This window comes from Gavia stellata, chromosome 25, assembly GCF_030936135.1.
Source record: "Gavia stellata isolate bGavSte3 chromosome 25, bGavSte3.hap2, whole genome shotgun sequence".
In the NCBI taxonomy this organism is placed as follows: domain Eukaryota; kingdom Metazoa; phylum Chordata; class Aves; order Gaviiformes; family Gaviidae; genus Gavia; species Gavia stellata.
The window spans coordinates 7,143,985-7,162,524 of NC_082618.1; the positions used below are offsets into that span (position 1 = coordinate 7,143,985).

The 18,540-nt window shown below is 54.1% G+C and overlaps 1 protein-coding gene across 1 annotated transcript in view; it reads right to left on the bottom strand.

Annotated features, from left to right (window-relative positions):
• Positions 1-1,078: 1,078 nt before the first annotated feature.
• Positions 1,079-18,540, bottom strand: part of RTN4RL1 (reticulon 4 receptor like 1) — a 32,131-nt gene continuing 14,669 nt past the window's right edge. The window contains exon 2 of the mRNA XM_059829508.1: positions 1,079-2,442. Coding sequence (XP_059685491.1) covers positions 1,079-2,442 — 1,364 coding nt within the window. The remainder of the gene's footprint in view (positions 2,443-18,540) is intronic.

The following is an 18,540-nucleotide window of genomic DNA, read 5'->3' on the forward strand; positions in this document are numbered from 1 at the left end:
ATATGGACTTTGCTGCATCACATACAACCACACCCCCCACCCCTCCCAAAGTTTAGTGCTCTGAATTGCTGAGAACATTGGTCCGCTGTGGTTCCCCCGCACGTACTGAGCCTGCCCGATGGCTTTCAGCATCTGTAGGCACTGCTGCCGGTTTGTTTTCTCGAGAAAAAAAAATCATATACTGGTCTGCTATAAATTCAACAATACAATCCTTAGTTCTGAAGATATAGTTTCCATATAGTTTATAAACATTATAAGACATACATATGGATAATTAGGGGAAGGGGGGAGCCTGTGCATTTGTTGGGGTTGGGTTGTTTTCAGATGTGTGAACACGGTTACAAAAAACCGCACCTCCTGCGGGTACCTCATTTCTGTAAGTGTTGGGTTTGTTGGGTTTTTTGTTTAATTCCACCTCTAATCAGTCTTTCCTTTGGTTGTTGGCTACTCCAAGCCCAGCAGGCAAGCCCTGTTCTGCTGTAATGCCTGAGATATTCAGGGGTTTGAGATTGTCTTCTAAAGATTCCCAGCCAACTTTGGCCTCTGGGTTCGGAGCCAAAAGGGCTAAAACGTGGGAGAACCAATGTCCTTATTACATCGGTATCAGTGTCCTTGCACTCACTTTCAGAGAAACAGTGTAGGCTTAATCGGTGATTGTTTTTACAGCAATTATGTTCCTTTCGGTAATTGGAGGGGTCGTTCAGAGCGCTCTCAAATGAACAGGATTTCACAAGAGCACGGATACAGTCCATTTGTCCGGTTGTTATCATCACCGGCGAATTGGCTACTGTCCCTGTTATCTGGGTTTTTGTAAGGTTGGCTTTTGTTTTTGTTGTAGGTGCTCGGTTAGGCTGTTTGTGACAAGGTGTGATAATGCCTTTTAATCCGCTCCCGCTGCGTTCGGCACAGTCCGCGTTGGCAGCCCGGCCGGGCACGGAGAGACCGTCAGAAGCCGAGACAACGTTCTTCCCTTCACCAGGCCAACACTCTCCACGTACAAAAAAAGAAGAAGAAAAGAAACTCTGGTCCTTTGTAGATTTGGTGGCAGTACAGATTCGCTCTGTCCGCAGCCGGGGGCTCAGCGTATGACGGCCGCTAACACCATCATAAAAACCAGGAGCGATGCCCTGAGCCCCGAGCAGCCGGCTGCCTGCTGCACCCCGCTGGGGGGGCGGATGGGCGTCCGCCGGGTACACTTACCCTTGCGTTTGGGGGGGAGCGTTGGCATCCCCCCGAAACTGAATTTGTGCTGATAATCAGGCACATAGTCTGGAACCTCCTGCCCGTTTTTCCGCGGCCCCAAGGATACCGGTTTAGAGGTTCGGTTACGGCTTTTGTGGCTGGTGCAGTTCTTGCCGGGTTTGCGATAGCCCGGCCGGGAGCCGGGGGGGGCGGCGGGCTGGCTGCTGTGCAAACTGTTCTCAGCCCCTCTCTCCTTCCCCTTCTCCTTGGAGGAGTGGTGAGGGTGGTGGGTTTTGGAGGCTCCTCTGTCTGCTGTGGAGAAAGTGTGTGTTTTAATCTGATGGAGCGACTCGGACCCCGAACAGTTCCTAAAGTCTTCTGCTCTTAGCACCTTGAGGTCCTTGCCGTGCATCTGCTCCGGGGACTCGCAGATGACGCTGGAGCTGGAGCCTCTGAACCTGTGCAGCCATTCCCAGAGCGAACGGGCTTTGCAGTCGCAGCTCCACGGGTTCCCGTTCAGCCTGAGAAACTCCAGGGCTCCCAGGTGGGCCAGGCAGTCCCCCTGCAGCTCCGAGAGGCTGTTATTGAACAGGAACAGGGTGGTCAATCTTCGGAGGTCGTGAAAAGCCCGCCTGTGAATCCACTGCAGCTGATTTTGATGGATGAGCAGCCGATCCAGGTTTATTAGTCCCCTGAATGTATTCTGATGGAGGCTCCAGAGCTTGTTTCCATGGAGAAAAAGATGGCTGAGGTTAACCAAGTCAACAAAAATATCATCCTGAAGGAACTCGATGTGGTTGTCTTGCAGGTAAAGGTACTGCAGGTTGTGGAGGCCACCGAATATCCCGCTGGGGAGGGAGCTCAGCCCGCACTTGTACAGATACAAGGCGTGGAGTTTCACCAGCCCTTGGAAAGTGTCTGCAGCTAAAGCCCTTAAGTAGCGGTTGTCCCCCAGGTCCAGCTCTTCCAGGTTGACGAACCCGTCGAAGGTGTTGGGGTCGATGAAGGTGATGTTGTTGGAGTAGATCCAGAGGGTGACCATGGAGGGGCTGAAGTGGCCCCGCAGCAGCAAGGTGATCTGGTTGTTCTGGAGGAAGATCCTCTCGCTGTCCTCGGGGATGCCCTCGGGGATGGTGACGAAGTTGTGAGCCTGGCAGCTGACGGTCATCGGGGACGGGTAGCAGACGCAGTCGGTGGGGCAGCCCAGGGCGCCGGGCACCTTCAGCCCCAGCAGCACCAGGAGCAGCTCTGCAAACCCCCCTGTGCAGAGAGAGGGGAGAGCGGCGTCAGTGGGGACTCGGGCACCCCCCTGCCCACCCATCGCCGCCGTGGGGACTATTCTGGGCGAAAAACACCCCCAATTAACTCAGCCCTCCTCTCTGCTCATGAATTACCCACGCAGCTCATCACCCACGGTAGTTTAAACGTGATGTATGGAGTACTCCCTGCCTTCTCGCCCTGCCTGCAACCGGCAGGCGGTTGTGCTGCCAGCCCGGAACGGGCAGGAGAAACTTTCTGGGGGGGAATTCACGCTGGCAGTGCAGGCAGCAAAGCCCTTTGCCTGCAGGCAGGCAGCGCAGTCGGGGGAAAGGCAGTTGTACAAATGTGTGAGAGCAAACAGAGGGAGATGCAAACCCTCGTAGGTGTTCACCCCCCCGTAATGCATCTCTTAACTCGCCCACGCTTACGTATTGGAGAGGAAAACGTACAGAGCTTTAGTAATTCCCAGCGAATCACCTAAAATTACACGTGTGCAGTACATCTGCACACACCCAGCTCCCCCGAAGGTGCAGACCCATCCCCACCGTCTCCTTTTCCTGCAGTTGTAAGACATCACCATCCACCCTGAAAACCAAGTGATTTACAGGAAAACACGTTGTCATCAGTTGGTGGAAAAGGCTGAGCTGAAAACTCCGTTTGGAACTGGGATGCTCAGACATATTTTTAAATGGATGTCCTGTGGCAAAGCATATTGCATCCTCTAATGCTACAGTATGTGCTTGTGACCGAGGCTTTCCTGCTGCAGAGAAGAAGTGGTGAGCAAGGCAGTAATCATCCCCTCCCTCTGCTCAGCTCTCAGAGTGCCGGTTTCGCCGCCCCATTCCCGTCTCGCTCCCACTCCTCGCACCAGGCTTGCTTTCAGGCTATTCCTTCTGCGCTGAGTGGCTTTTCAGACTCATTGCACCAGACTTGTCATTTCTCATTCAGATTTTCCTCCTAGATTTGGCTTTTTCCTCTTACACGCAAAATTTGCTCATGTCTAATGAATTCTGCCTCTGGACTTCACAGGGGAAAGGAGTAACATCAGAGCAGCGTACAGCTGCCGGTGCCATTCTGCCCACGAGTCCTCGCCTTGCACTCGGCTTGTAATAATCTGAAAAACGAGAGTGGAAGTGGAGTTCATCTCTAATTACTCCATGTCGTTATCACCAGCTAGTCCATGAGCCTGAACCCCTTGGGCTTTTATAGTCCCTCTTTTCCACGCCTACAGCTGAATACAAGTGGGAGGCAAAAAAACCCTCACTGTTTTCTTACTGTGTTTGAAGTATAACTGTGGTTACCATTGCATCTTGCCTGGTATGGAGATCTATTATTGTATAGTTAACAGCAGGTGACCCGTCCATCTGGACCCATCCTTTCAAGGCAAAGTTGTCACATTTTTAGATAAACTGGGTTATTCAGACTCTCCATAAATCACCAGTAAGAGGCAGTCAGCTCTGACTGGGCTGTTAATAGAAAAAAAAAATAGCACCGCTAGCCAAAGCGTTGAACCAAGCTTTGGCTGCGATGAGAAGGGGGGGACTTCTTCCAGGCACTGCCCTTCAGAAATTAAGCATCGGCTACCAGGAGGGATGTCTCATTCCTGCGCCACTGCCAGAAAGGGGCTGTAAGTTGGGAACGTTTAATTTGCAACAACTCCTACGGCTGTGTAGGAAAAGGAACATTCTCCAAGTCACCGCCGTGCCATTTTGGCTTTGCTGTCGTGCCTTTGCGATGAGAGAGGGGCTGTGCTGGTGGGAGCATCGTGCCGGCGCTGACTACCGAGCGCTCCCTGCCAAAACGGGAGCCCTCGCTGCAACTCGCCGTGCAAGCACAGCCTGGGAGACAGCGGTATCCTGAGGATATTGTGATTATCCCAGTACCAGATAATGACGGTAAAGACAAAGCTACATTTGCAGATATATTCTGCTGGGTTTTTTACCCGCGGATGTGCTTCGCCAAGGTGGGACAGCTTCATGTTCCCCGTCTTACCGCGGGTGACACTGAAGTACGAAGCCTTCTGTAGGTCTTATGTTTATTAGTAAAATCCTGCCAGGCACAAGCGCTGTGACGATCTCCCACATGCGGAGTCTGTTATTGCAAATACCAAATCACAAGGGTCTGAATCAATAAACCATCTCCCAGCTATAAGCAGCAGGTTGGAAGATTACATATTGCTTCCAAACAACAGTTTTATGCGCTCTTCCGTGACACGACAGTTGCCAGGCTAACGGGATTACTGACGGGAGGTGGAGCCGGGCAGGGATCTCGGCACATACACGATTTCATGTATAGGGATGGTGATGACAGGCGGCTGTTAGCAATGTGCGGCGATGGACGAAGGCAGCCTGGGTCTCCCTGGAGCACGGCCAAGGTAGAGGCTCCTGCCGAAAGGGAGCGTGGGGTTTAACAGCTCCCTGCCTGCGGGGATAACTCTGGAGGTAAAGGTCAGAGGGAACCGAGTCCGTCTCTTTAAATAACAGGCATTTGTGAGTTAATGGCTGGAGTTCCTATGGAGAGGGAGATGTGACTCCCGCGGTCATGGATGGCAGTGGGGATAGTCTGGGCTGTTTCTGGTTCCCAGCTTCCCAAGAGTAGGATGGTAGGAAGAAAAACCAGGGATGTGTTTCCACCTACGTGCTGCAACTCAGGGGTAAGGAGAATGGCGAAACAGAAGGATGGATGCTTAGAAAAAATAATAATTATGTGGGCAGGACTTGGAAAGAGGAAACGTGTGGATGCGCTATGGGCACGTGGTCTCATCAAGGATGCTTCCCCTCCAAGCCCATAAAACCTGCCGATTGCCTAGTGCTGTGAGAAGCTGCTCCCGGGACGCCCTGGGCTTGGTCACGGTTTAGATCCAGGTATGAGACCCCCTAGAAACAAACAGGCTGTGGTCATGGAGCCATGAAGCTCCTGAGGCTGGTAACACCAGCATCGTGATGGCCAGCAGCCGAGCCCCACCGAGACGAGACAGCCGGGAGCGCTTGGGTCTCGCGGGGCTTCCCAGGCTGGAAAGCACCGTGGGAGCCTCCCGAGAGGTCCCAGCCTGGCTCCCCTGAGAGTTAGACCCTGCCTAACTTGTCGAACTCGTTATTCCTGACGCAGCCCTTTCGACTTCATCTTGTAAAGGTTGCAAGACAGATGGAGGGTCACCAGCACGTGTGTTGGAGCTCACCGGGGAGGGAGAGCTTCAAAAGCGGCACAGAAAAATCCTACAGAAACCGGCCAGTGAAGTGAATAAAAACAAAGCCCTGCTGACATGGATAAAACCAGCAAGGGGGTGTTTATCTCCTGGCTTTCTCCCACTGATGCGCTGTGTCACCCCGGCTTCTGCTCGCCGCGTCCTTCTGCCGTCTCCTGCTTTTGACTGTGGTTTCAGTGATTGGAATGAATTCGTCCGACTGCCCAAACCATTTCCCATGTAGCATCTCTCTAATTGGGCATTAATTAGGCATCAGTTAATGAATGCTTGAAATAATTTATCTTTGGATGCGTCCAGTTTGCAGTCTTACTTTTAACAGCATTAGACTCATTATTAGATTAACATCATTATAAATGTTCTCCATTACCTGCTTGTTTCCATTGTCTTAGCCTTATTACTGAGAGTGAAAATCACTCCTCCCGCATGCATTATTGATGAGTAAGGACTTTCTATATGTAGCACGGGATTAATTGTTATACAGCGTAATGCATTTAGCGTGAAGCCTCAATTTGTGCAAGAGCTGAAAGCGGCCAGAAGAATGCAGACGCCCGGAGCCAGCGTGCTCGGCCAGACACAGCACTTCTCCCCCCAGCCCAGCCCAGGTTCCTCCCGGGCCGGTGCCAGCACAGGAAGAAATTAAAAAAAAAAAAGAGCTGGTTTGATACCCAGGATCAGAGGGGGAAGGTTTGAAGGGTTGGAGCACTTCTCTGCCACCGCGGCAGGGACGCTGGCCTCGGCTCTGCTCTGCGGGCAGCCTGTCCCCATGGCACTGCTCGATCCAGAGAGCAGGGTGTACCTGCGCTGGCAGTTTTCTTGCATTTTAAGGCTTTTAACGCTTTAGTGTATCTCAGAGAAAGGCAGAGCCTTGGTTTATTCAGGAAGATGTGATGCCACTTATTTTCATTAGGAGTCTCGGGCTCAAGGGGAAGAAACCACTTAGGACAAGAATAGATGCTTCAGCCCCGGGGGGATGCACCTGCAGAGCCCCCCAAAAGGCAGCCCTGCCACGAGCCCTCACCACCCCCTGCTTGTTCCCTCTTTGCGAGCTGCTTTTCTCAGATGGACGCTTTCACCTCTCCACTCAGACAAGCTATATTGGTCACGGCCCATCTAATTCTCCGGCAGGATCTGGTCTCGAGGATGGAGCAGGTTGCTTCTCTTTCAAATCTCTCTTAAATCGCCATCTGCTTTGGGAGACCCATCTTAGCTCATGTCTACATGCAACTTGACTGCCTGCTTACTGTGTCCATTACCGGTGCTGCTCAAGCTGTTAGATTTATAAGCTCTTTAGAGCAAAGCCCTCGTCTTCTGGTTGCTGATTTATGTATCTTTACTGCCATAAAACACTATGTATAGCTACTACATAATATAAATAATAATACTTAACCAGAGCGAGCTACAAGTGGGGACAAAGCATCTGGCTTCTGCTCACAGCCAGGATTATCAGAAAGGCAGAAGCTTGCTCATCACTCACCCTCTTCTGAGGCCAGATTCACACCTGGTGTAACACCACCACATCGCTGTCAACGAGCTCCAGAGGGAGATTTTCCTGCCCCGTTCACACCCTGGATCTATCAAAGGACGCTTTCTAAATCCACCCCGAGTGAACTGGACCACAAAGACACGACTACGACCCCCGGAGGAAAATACACTTTGAAACCTGGGAACTAACTCAGAATGGGATGTTAGCACGCCGCAGGCAGAAACTGTGGTCTGGGGAGAAGAAGAAGCCTCAAATGTTCACAATTTCGTCTGCCAAGTGAAGGACAATGAAAGGCAATGCCGGAGCAGTGGTGGCAACTGGGCGCGAGCCAAGAGCGAAACTTCAGATCTGGGACGGTTCGACAGAGCAGTGTCAGACCTGTGCTTAGTAGCTGCGTTTGGCTTTTTTCTCATTTTTTTTTCTTTTTTTTGCAACGCCGAGGATAAAATAAACAAGCCCGTCCTGACTGTGACTAAGACTAAACTCCCCAGCGAGCAGCAGCTTGTTTTCAGCCTCTCTGCAAAGCCCTTTAGGTGCTGCCCCGCAGCCTTGCAGCGCTCTGCAGCAGGAGCATCCTCGTTGGGTTCGCTCCCTGCAGCACCGGCTGCAGCTCCCAGCGCCGGGACACGGCACGGGGCTTTGCTTTCTGCACGAGCTGCCTTTCAGCCAGAGAGCGGCAACCACCCATCCACCTTCATCATATTATTTTTTTTTTTTGCGAACGGTGTCATAAATAACTGACAGATCCCAGCTGTTTGGAGTTATGGTTTCTGATGGAGTGACAGCTGCTCCCAATCCCCCAGTCATCACCCCGGCAGTTCTGGAACATTTCAGCAACATAAAAATCATTGGAGATAATTTCGGTTTTGCATAATTTGGTTAGGCAAGCTGCGATTTAATGGCAATTATGACCTCCGAGGCAGAAGATGAGCTTGGAGGCTACCGGCTTCACACAACTTCAGCTCGGGGTGCAGCGTCAGGGAGGTTCCAGGGAGAAGGTACTACAAGAAAAAATCCTTCTCCAGCGGCTGGAAATTGCGTTGCTTTGCTGGCAAGTGGAAAGACTGTTCCCAGAGGAAGAAGCATACAAGGAAATTTGGAAGGAATATTGCTAAGGAAAGCTTTGGGAAGAGGCTGGTGCCAACAGATGCATCGGAAGGTACCTTTTAAAGAAAAGCCAGGAAAAGGGTTTAGACTGGGGAGTGCTGCAGCCCCTACAAACCCTTCTGTGACACCAGTACCTTGTGCGGTAACTGGTATAAACCTCCTCTTGGTCACCCTGACCCCACTTTGGCAGCCCCAACGTTAACAAGCAAATCCTTCTCGCGCGACCGAGATGGGAGAACCAGTTGGCACCGGGAACGGGCCGTGCCCTTTGCAGGCAGCTGCCTGCTTTGCGGGCACTGCCTATTGCTCTCCCCTCTTACAGGGTTTCTCTTGCTCCGGGCTGTGTTGCCTCCTCTCCCGGGTGGTTCTCAGCCATCCCGGAGCCCCTGCTTTGCATTTCTCCAGCGCCACCGGAGCCAACCCTTGGTCAGCCAGGCTGCACCGGCTGGGCGGTTGAGGATGGAGAACTGTGCTCAGGAGCTCTGAGGACATCATGGGGTTTCAAGAGGAGTAAAATGTTGCTTAACAGCAGAAGCGGCTTTTGTCTGGAGCTGAGAAGGTCCAGTTTCCCCCCCTCCATCACTGCTGCCACCCAGCTTGGAGTTTGCTGTGAGCTAAAGCTCAGGGCAGAGACCTGGGGTCAGCAGCACCCCAAAATCAAGTCCTTTAGGGTGTTGCAAGTTCGTTTTACATTTGCTGACCCGGTATCTGGAGCTATTCACCTTCCTCCACCAAAGTCGAGGCCAAGGTCACCTGGAAGTTTCTGGATGGTGGTCATTAACTCCTATTGCAGTTTGAAACCAGACCATAAATTTCATAGTGTAATAATGTAAAAATCAATAACTCTGTTTGAAACAATAGCTTTGTCTTCCATTTCAGCCGGCTCTGATATCTCCCCACGGACCGCGTCCCTCTGAATCACACAAATAAAGGAAGCGGAGCGATGGGTGGCGGGGCGGCTGCTCTCCCGCCAGGTACGCAGCCCCTCTGTTGTTACAGATACCATTAGTTAATTTATTCCACTCTTGCAGTTAAACTCGAGGATGACTTAAAAAGAAAAAAAAAAAAATTAAAAAGGGAGTCTTTTATGCTCGGTCTCTTTGACATCCCGTCCGATACAGCATCCCTGAAGCTTTCTGTGCGAGGGATGCCCAAGCCCCCGCTGCCCATCGCCATGGGCAGTGCAGCCAAAACCCGAAACAATCCTGGAAAGATGCAGCACCAACTCATGGAAACATCAAAAAAAATTGAAGTCCGTTCTTTTCCAGCTCTGGCTTTCTGGGAGAGGGAGGTCTGGCTTCCTTTGCTTGCTTATTTTCCGTTGTTTGCTGTAGCACTGACTTGAAATATACATCGAGAAGCAGGATTGTCTTTCACATGTTGGTGGATGTGTGATCCTCAAAAACAAATTAGCACCGATTCACTTCTATATAGAGTGCAGCCATCAGGGAATCACTCCTGAATTCACAGCGAAGGAAAGTAATAATGCTTCCAGCACGCTAATCCTCTCCGAGAGCAGCCCCTGAACTCTCTCCCGGTGCTGGAGGCACCACTGGAAATTACAATTGTACTGGAAAAATAATAAATAAACACAGAAATTGGCAGGGTTTGTGCTAGTCCAGAGGATTTGTACCCTAATGTGGAACTCCCTGTTTAATTAGCACTCCTCTCTGTGTCTCCGTCTCCTCCTCCCGCTGCTCGAGCTAAAGAAAAAGGGAGAAAAAAAGGAGGCCAACAGTGGAAGTGGCTGTGGGATTGGAAACTCGGCTATAGAAACTTGTTTAATTTAAATGCTTGTTTCAGGACTAACGTATGCAGAAACAGAGGGAGTGTAGAGTGTGTTTTCCCCATGTAATCTGCTCTGCTTAACCCCAGTTTGCAGTACGCCTTCCACCGCAGCAATGCCCTTGGAGTACAGCTGCAGTCGGATGCTGCCAGTCCTGCGGCTGCAGGCACGGGGCACAAACCCGGCACCTCGGTGCAGAGCCTAAAAGCCAGCATTTGGGAGAAGATTATCCAAATCAGAGGCTAGGCTGCTGCTTGCATAGGGTTGGAGGCAGATCTTTAGAATAGAGTAGAGTAGAGTAGAGTAGAGTAGAGTAGAGTAGAGTAGAGTAGAGTAGGGAGTAGAGTAGAATAGAATATTTCAGTTGGAAGGGACCTACAATGATCATCCAGTCCAACTCCCTGACCACTTCAGGGCTCACCAAAAGTTAAAGTATGCTGTTAAGGGTGTTGTCCAAATGCCTCTTAAAGACGGACAGGCTTGGGGCACCAACCGCCTCTCTAGGAAGCCTGTTCCAGTGTTTGACCACCCTCTCGGTAAAGAAATGCTTCCCAATGTCCGGTCTAACCTCCCCTGGTGCAGCTTTGAACCATTCCCACGTGTGCTATCACTGGATACCAGGGAGAAGAGATCATCTTCTTTTCCTGACTCTCCTTTCTCTGCTGCTGGAGGGTTTATTGTGCCCCTGCACCTCATCCCATCGCACATGATGGGCCAGCGTCTCAAAAGCCACTGGGACCTTTCCAGAGCGGAGGCACACCAGAGGGAAACGGCACGTCTCACTTCACAGATGGATGAGTCGAGTCCTTGAGTCCTGCTACGGCTGGAGGTGTCGATGGACACCACGATGCTCCCGCTCCTCCGGGAGAGGACGGTGTGGCCCAGGGGACACACCGAGCACGGAGTGCATAGATACTGCAGGATTTCAGGCATGGCCAGGGGCTTCACCGACTCTCGGTGCTGCTGTCCTGACCCCCAGCAGGCACCAGGCATCCTCTTCTGGTCCCCAGCGCAGGACAGGGCTCCGGCAGGACACGCCAGCAGCCTGCAGTGAAGCGGGGACGGGAATTGGCAAATGACAGAGACATCTTGAGGTCCTTGAGAAGGGACTAATAATTCCAATTGCCCCGGAGGAGGAAGAAATACAGGAGGATGACTTGAGCTTAGTGGATTGTCTGAGGCGTCTCAGGGGATCATCAGATATTTCCACTCCCTTTTTGTCCTGAGGTGACAAGTTTTCCTTCCCATTCACAGAAATGCAAAGTAGTTCATTCACAGTAGTAATAAGGATGGTGTCCTTTGTAAAACAGCCCGGCTAGCGAACCCTCCGAGGTGCTTTACAGCAAAACAATTGCAGATGAAATGACAAAACCCACCCAAGATGAGCACCAGCCAGATCGGTATCAAGTGCTGAACAAGCTCATGTGTAGTGAAAGCAGATTCACCAGCTCATCTCCCTGCCAGCGGCTGGCTTGGACCTGCGGAGACTTTCTTTAGGATCAGAAATACAGCCAGAGCAGAGCAAATGTGAGATGGAAGAGCGAAGTGACAGCTGCCCGGCCCCTCGGTGCACGCTCGGCTGCCCTGCCATCCAGCCTACATCCACAGGAGACGCAAAAACCGGAGGCTGAAGAAAACCAGGGATGCGCTGGATGGATCTTTACCTGGATGGAGCAGGGAGCGGATGACAGCCCAAAAGAGGGAGGTGAAGGGCCCTTCTGCAGTGTTTTTATGCTAGCATGGCTAATAGGGAGAGCATTAGCTCTATAAACGTGTAATCCTGCTGAGGTCCCGACCCCAGCAGTGTCCTGTGCCACCGAGATGCACAAGCCAATTACATACCGTGCCACGTAGGCTCCCTTTCATCCCTTTTCAGTCTTTCTGCATTTCAGATTTTGGATGTCCTTGTGTTTGGTGGAGAAGAGGGCAAATTGGAGCCTGTCATGTACCTTCTTCCCCATTCAGCGGCACATCATTCTGCCTGCAGCAGGGGGGAAGGAGACTGACGGGCAGGCATCAAAGCCGCCGGTTCTGTCACATTTTCTTCCCACAAAAAAAAAAGAAAGCGATGGCGTCATTTGGAGCCCAGCCCACAGCCTCCGGTCTCTCTCCCGCACCCGAAATGGGGAGCAGCACCTTTCCCCAGGCCCTTGGTCTCCTGTCAGGGTGGGTGCGTGATGCCGCGAGCCCTCCAAGTGAACGTCCCTGCGGGTCAGCAGCCAAGCGAGCATCGCAGACACTGGCAAAACCCCATTCCCACCGGAGACGTGTGCCGGCACGCTGGGTTGTGAGCGCGGCTGCCTTCCAGAGGTCTGTCCTGTGCTTTGCATTGAACTTTTTACCAGCTCGCAAAAAGCACAGCGATAAAAGCAGGGCAGTGTGAATAGCTGTGCTCTGCTGCCCATCATCCGGGGCCGGCCCGCGCCTCGCACGGGGACGTTAGGAGGTTTAATGAGCCGGTGGGGGGATGCCACGTGCCCAGGTAGATGTTGGGCATCATTACGCTCCCGTGCGGCTCTCGGGGTGCGGGGCGATGTAGGGGAGCTGAAGACTGGGGGGGGTCACCGCTCGCTGAGCACCAACACTTTGCCAAGCCCCTGAAACCCGTACAGTTGGATGGCAGGCGGCTGGAGCGGTGGGGAGCCGGGAATTTAACATGTGAGAGATGAATGTGGTCGGGACACGGCACTTTGCTAATATCCTGCTTTGTCTAGCTCCGATGCCAGCATTTCATCCCAAAATATCCCCCCGCGCATCCTCCCGGGAGTGGACTTTGTGGAGTTGCTGCACATCCCCCAGCGCCACGCAAGTGCCTGCATTAAAAGCTTAATAAAAATAGCTTGTTAACGGGATGCGTTGCCATCACCGGTGGCTTGCGAGCTCGCTGCCGATCTCTGCGCCTCGAACGCAGCAAGGCCAAGTAATTACGGGATGGGGGCTGCAAGGTCTCGACAGTCTAATTTCTATTAATTATAGCCCGCGTGCGATCCAGTCACAGCGGAAAGGGGAGACGGGGAGATGGTAAATTGTTGCAGAGGCTGGGAAGGGAACGGGAGATGCTGAAAGATGCTGAGAAGTGGTACCCGCTCTGCACCCGGGGCAGGCAGGAGGGCCAGGGAGGAGAATGTGGCCCCTGGTCCCAAACCGGGTGGATTATTTGGGTAGTTTGTAACTGGTAGGGAAGGAGGACAATGCTTCTGCGCACAGAGTGGAGGGCCAGGAAAGGTATTCATGGACCAAAGGGGGTGTATGGGAATTGAGGCGATGCTCGCAGCGGCTGTGACCTGTGTCCACCGCGGAGGCTGGGCTGTCACCGCAGCGTGGGGCCACGCGTAAGAACGCGGAGGGGCTGGAGAGGAGCTTATGGGCAGGGAGGTGCTGCCTGAGCTGCCAAAGCCCCCCCTAAATGTGGAGGTGGGGAAAGAGGAGACCATGCGAGCCCTGCAGTCCTGCCCCTCCACTGGCTCTGGCAATTTCCTACTGCTTTAGGAGCCAATTAAAATCTCAAAGACAATGTCCTCACTTTCCACGTGACTGGCAGGGCTCCCGTTTGATGCACGGCACAACCCTCATGGCCCGGCTGCTGCGGTGGGGGGACATCGGGGGAGATGGGCTCCTTCGCCCTCCACTTTTTGGAGCCCTGCTCTGCTGCTGGCGGCTGCCAATGCCCCTCATGTGACGCCCATCACTTCCCATCAAGCTCATCAGAGCCCATTTCTCAGTAAGTCGTTATAAATCCTGATACGATCCCTTCTCCACTAGGTAATAACGGTGAGCGTAAGACATGCATTGGCGTAAAGCCACCCACCCCAGCATTTGTCTGCGCTAGCAGTGGGATGGACAAGTTGGGCATCGGACGCTCGCCAATCCATCCCCCAAGACTGTCCAACGATGAGGCAGATGAGCCAGAAATATAAGGAAAAACCTGCAGCTGCATCCAAAGAGGGGTGTACCATGGACTGGCAGGTGTGCACCTCCACACCGATGGCACCCAAGCCTCTCCAGGAGCAGATGTTCCTGCTGGGGATGGATGGACTGGAGCCCACAGCCCAAAATTCCCATTAGGAATACCACTGCGGAGAAATACTGCGAGTGGGAGAGAAGCGGGGTACGGCCAAGAAGTGAGAGCATCTGACCTGGCTGCACTTGGGAGGGAGCTGAGGAAGGGCTGGGGGATGCACTGGGGGCATTGTCTGGATGCGGGGACAGTGACATCCGTTTTTTGGAGCTGCTGAGTCAGCAGAAGCAGGGGAATGCGGGATGGCCATGGGGATTGTGCCCACTGCCTCACAGTGCACATAAAGAGTTTGCTTTGAGTGCTGCCATCTGCCTTCGAACGCAATCCTGCTCCCTGCGCAGTGAGCGAGCATCCTTTCCTCCCTCTCCCAGTTTGCCAGCATCCTTCTGGGACTGGGCAGACCATGCAAACTGGACTGGGGGGGACCAGGCATAGCCTTTGGGAATGCAGCGCTGGTCACCGACACTCAGCCGGGCTGTTCCTAAAATACACAACCCGTCCCCAAAGGAGCATCTCCGATGGACGGCTCAGCTCCTGCAAAAGGGGCTGGGGGAGGCTGCGGGGGGGGCGGCCGCTTTCCCCCCGGCCCCACTGCCCTTCCCAGCACTGTCACGGAGGACTAAGGGGCTGCAGCTGCGCTGGTGCCAGGGTCCCAGTGCCAGGGTCCCAGTGCCAGGGTCCCAGTGCCAGGGTCCCGGCTGCAGGCACGTGGTGCCGGTGCAGCAGCAGCCGAAACGGCTGGGCCAGCCGCGGTGGGGAGGTGTTTAGGGCAAGAAGCAACAGGCCATGGAGTGACAGGGACGTTTTACCCTCGGCCTCCTCACGTCATGTTGCTTAAACGCACGTTTTGCAAAGTTAAGACAAATCGTAAACAGCAGAAATCGCGTTTTTTTAGGGGAAAAAAAAGGGAAGATCTTGGCAGAAGGATAAAGGAAGGCAACTGAAACGCTCATTAAAACTGAGGGGCTCTGTTTCCCTGTCCAAGTGGCCACATCTTCTCCGGAGGCTCCCAGATGCTTTGAAATGCCTTGTTAGACAAAGCCTTTCATCCTACCTGATTCTGGCTAAATTCATGGACCCAGACATTTTCACTGGAAACAGGGAAGAGGGAGCAACTCCATTCTGACTTTTCACTTCCCATCTGATCGCTGTTGATACAATTTATCCCTATGACAGCATCTGCTGCTTTCATGGTTTTTTTTATTCTGAAGTACAACTCGTCTTTGTTAGTCCCATTTTCGGGCCTTTCATCATTTGAGTCACAACATAAAAGGCATTTAAACACTCCTGCTTGGAAACCAGGCTGGGGGAGAGGGTGGGAGCAGGGAGACGCCATGTCTCCCCAGCCCCAGCCCTCCTCTGGCGCGGGATGGGGTGTCCCGGTGTGCCGGAGCCCCGCCGCGCTTCCCCCATGCCTCCTGCCGAAGACAGTGGTGATGGAGCATCATGTTTCCATTTTAGAGCGATGCTGTGAAATCCAGACGTAGTTTTTAGGTGCAGCTTCATGCAGAACCCCTATGTCCCGCATCTCTCCTGGCCACCGCCGACCCCCGAGCTCTGCCCTCCTTGCCGCCGGCATTCCCAGGGGCACCGTGCCCTCCTCATCAGCCAAATCTTTTTTAGGTTGGACTTGATGATCTTACAGGTCTTTTCCAACCTTAGTGATTCTGTGATTCTGTGATCTCTCGTTAGACAACTAATTGCCTTTTGCTGCTCCAGCTCAGGCTGTGGTGCATGGCTCCCCGTGCCCTCGTGCCGGGGGGGCTCGGCCGCCCCTCGCTGCCACCCACACCCCCCCTGAGCTCGCCAGAGCCTCTCATCCCCACCAGTGCCGGCTGATCCCACTCTGCCATGGTGTCTGCTGAGCTACTGGAGGCATTGGGGAGTTCACAGCTACCCACAGAGACCTACTGGAGACTAATAATAGCTCCGTGGTGTCGCACCAGCGTGGAGCTGGAATGGCTACGTCTGGCAGGGAGAGGCCACTGCGGGCTGCCTCCACCCGCCCGGGCTCCTGCCTGCTCAGCTGGAAGAGAAACGCCTTTCCCAGGAACCTCCGCCCTGCCCGGCTCCTCTCCATCCCAGCACCCAGCTCCACTCTGCTCCCTCCTGCAGCCCCCGCTGCGGCTCACGGCCAATTCTCCATGCTACAAAGATCCCCTGCACAAAGCATCGCGGCTCGCGCCGCTCCCCAAAACCCTCCCCATGCAAATGTGGGGGGCACTGGGCTCCGTGCCCGCCACAGGATTCGGTGCCTGCAGAGGAGCCACCGGGGCCGCAGAACAGGCAGCAGCCACCCCACCATGCTGCCAGCTTGGCGTTGGCGTGAGCATCCTTGGGGTGCAGTGGCCCGTCCCCTCCCGCTTTGATTCCCCTGACATATTTTTCACTCCAGTAAGTGCCGAGCTTTGCCAGCCTCTGACGAGCTTCCTTCAGGGGCACTTACAAAGAAAACCCTGCAAAATTTTCTCTTGCTGTCGCTCTCCTGGCAAGGGCACGGAGCAGCTCCCATGGGCCGCAGGTGTTGCCGGCGGCTGAGCATCCTCGAGCAACACCCCTCGTCCTGCCCAGCATCTCCTGCCCTTCCCTGGATCCCTTCCCTCATCCCCCAGCTCCCAGGAAAGCGAGCGCAGCTGCAAACTACGCTGCCGCTTATTGGAATAACCTTTCAGGTTTCATTTAGCGCTGCTTGCTTCCCACCCCACCTTCCCCTCGTCAGCACTTTACTAATTGCAACTTTTAACTCGTTATGCCCAGGAAGCCTGAGAGCAGCCGCTGCCGTAAGGACACGGGGTTCCTCCATTCCCCCTCTCTGCTCCCTCCCCCAAACGAAGGCTCAGCCTAACGAAGGGTTGTGCAGGCAAACACCACACCGACTGCAGCACATACAGTCCCGTTCCTGCTCCCGGCTCACCCCACGAGCTTCCCGCTTTGGGAAAAGAGCAATGCATCCCGGCAGACCAAAAATCCCAGGCGAGATCCTGGCTGTTGCCTGGGAGCATAAATCAGTGCATCGCTGGGCGGGGAGGAGGCGAGAGATCCCGACGGCTATCCGAGCGCGCTGTCTGCCTGAGACTTATTAAATTATGGCTCTCAAGTTCAGCATCTGAGCCCGGCGCAGCAGGGACCACAGCCGGGAGGGAGGCGGGTTACAGCCCCCTAATTCAATCAAGGGGCAGAGGCGATGGCGCAGGCGGTGGGGGACAAGAGCCGTCGCTGTCGATAGAGAGAGAGCAAGGCTTCGGCAGCCTTCCCAGCCGGCTCTGGCCCTTAACCGCTCATGGAGCTTCCCGCTGCGCTTCCTAACACACGAGGAATGGCTCCGTGTCTCGGTTAAGGGCTGGGGGTGTGATGAAGCCGCGGTCCCGGGGCTGGTCCGGCTGCAGTGCCAGTGGGGGGGGAGTGGGGCATCGGTGCTACCGTACAGGTTTGCACTAATCAAAGACCACTCGCCCTGAAAGGTGGGATGCTCCCGGCCCCACAGCCACACAGCTTCCAGCGCAAAGAGAAAACGAGCCAAGAAACCACTGTTTCAGGGGACCCCGAGGTGATTTTACATAAGTCTGAGAAGCAGGGAAGGAGAAAGATGGAGTTTACCAATTGACACCATGAACTGGCAAGCGTGACTAAAACTTGGGGAGGGTTTGCATAATGGGGACGCACGTTTCTGCTCTGCCCAGGGGTTCAGGTACCATGGTGATGCGCACGGCATCGAAACTTTGACAGCTACTCAGAGAGCTGAGGATGGAGGGAGACAATCAGGTGAGGAAGAGAAAGGAGGGTGCTGGGAGGGTGGATGCTTTTCCTGAAAGCCTTTACAAGGTCAACGATTGAAAATGGAGCAGAACAAGGATTTGGCTCAGGCAAGGGAATCAGACTGTGCCGGGATGCTCGGCGGGAGGAAGACGAACGCCCGGCTCCCACGCCGGCACCAAATTACCCAGCCGAGGGCTAAGCGAGATACCGAGACAAGGTCACGGTCCCACCGGAGCGGCGAGGGCGACGCGGGAGCTCTGCCTGGGCCAGCTCCTGCCTCCGCGGCAGCAAATTCAATCGTGGTGAATAACAGAGTGGAACAAAATCCAGCAATGCAATAAAATCGCCCGGCGTCTTGTTCGCCTGAAGCCGAGCAAGCGCGAGCAGACGGGGTTTGTGCCGGAGGCGGCGCAGCCTCTGTGGGTAACCTCATGTCTGGGGAGTGCAGCAAGGGGAGGGAGGGTTTTTAAATGGCCTTTGGGGTGCTTTCCATGGGTGACAGGTCACCCCACTGCCACTGAGGGTCCCGGGGAGAGGAGCGGGACCGCTGCCTTCCTGAGCAAGGGAGAGATGCTGATTCCTTAGGAAACGGGGAGGTGAAATCCAATTGTGCAGCATCTGCGGCTGCCATTAACCTGTCTGTGTACTCCCGCAGCCGCCCATTCCTCTCCGCCTGACAGCCGGGGCTGCCCGGCACACGCTGCCCCGGCCGCCCAGGGATTTGTTTCTGCCTGCTGCAACGG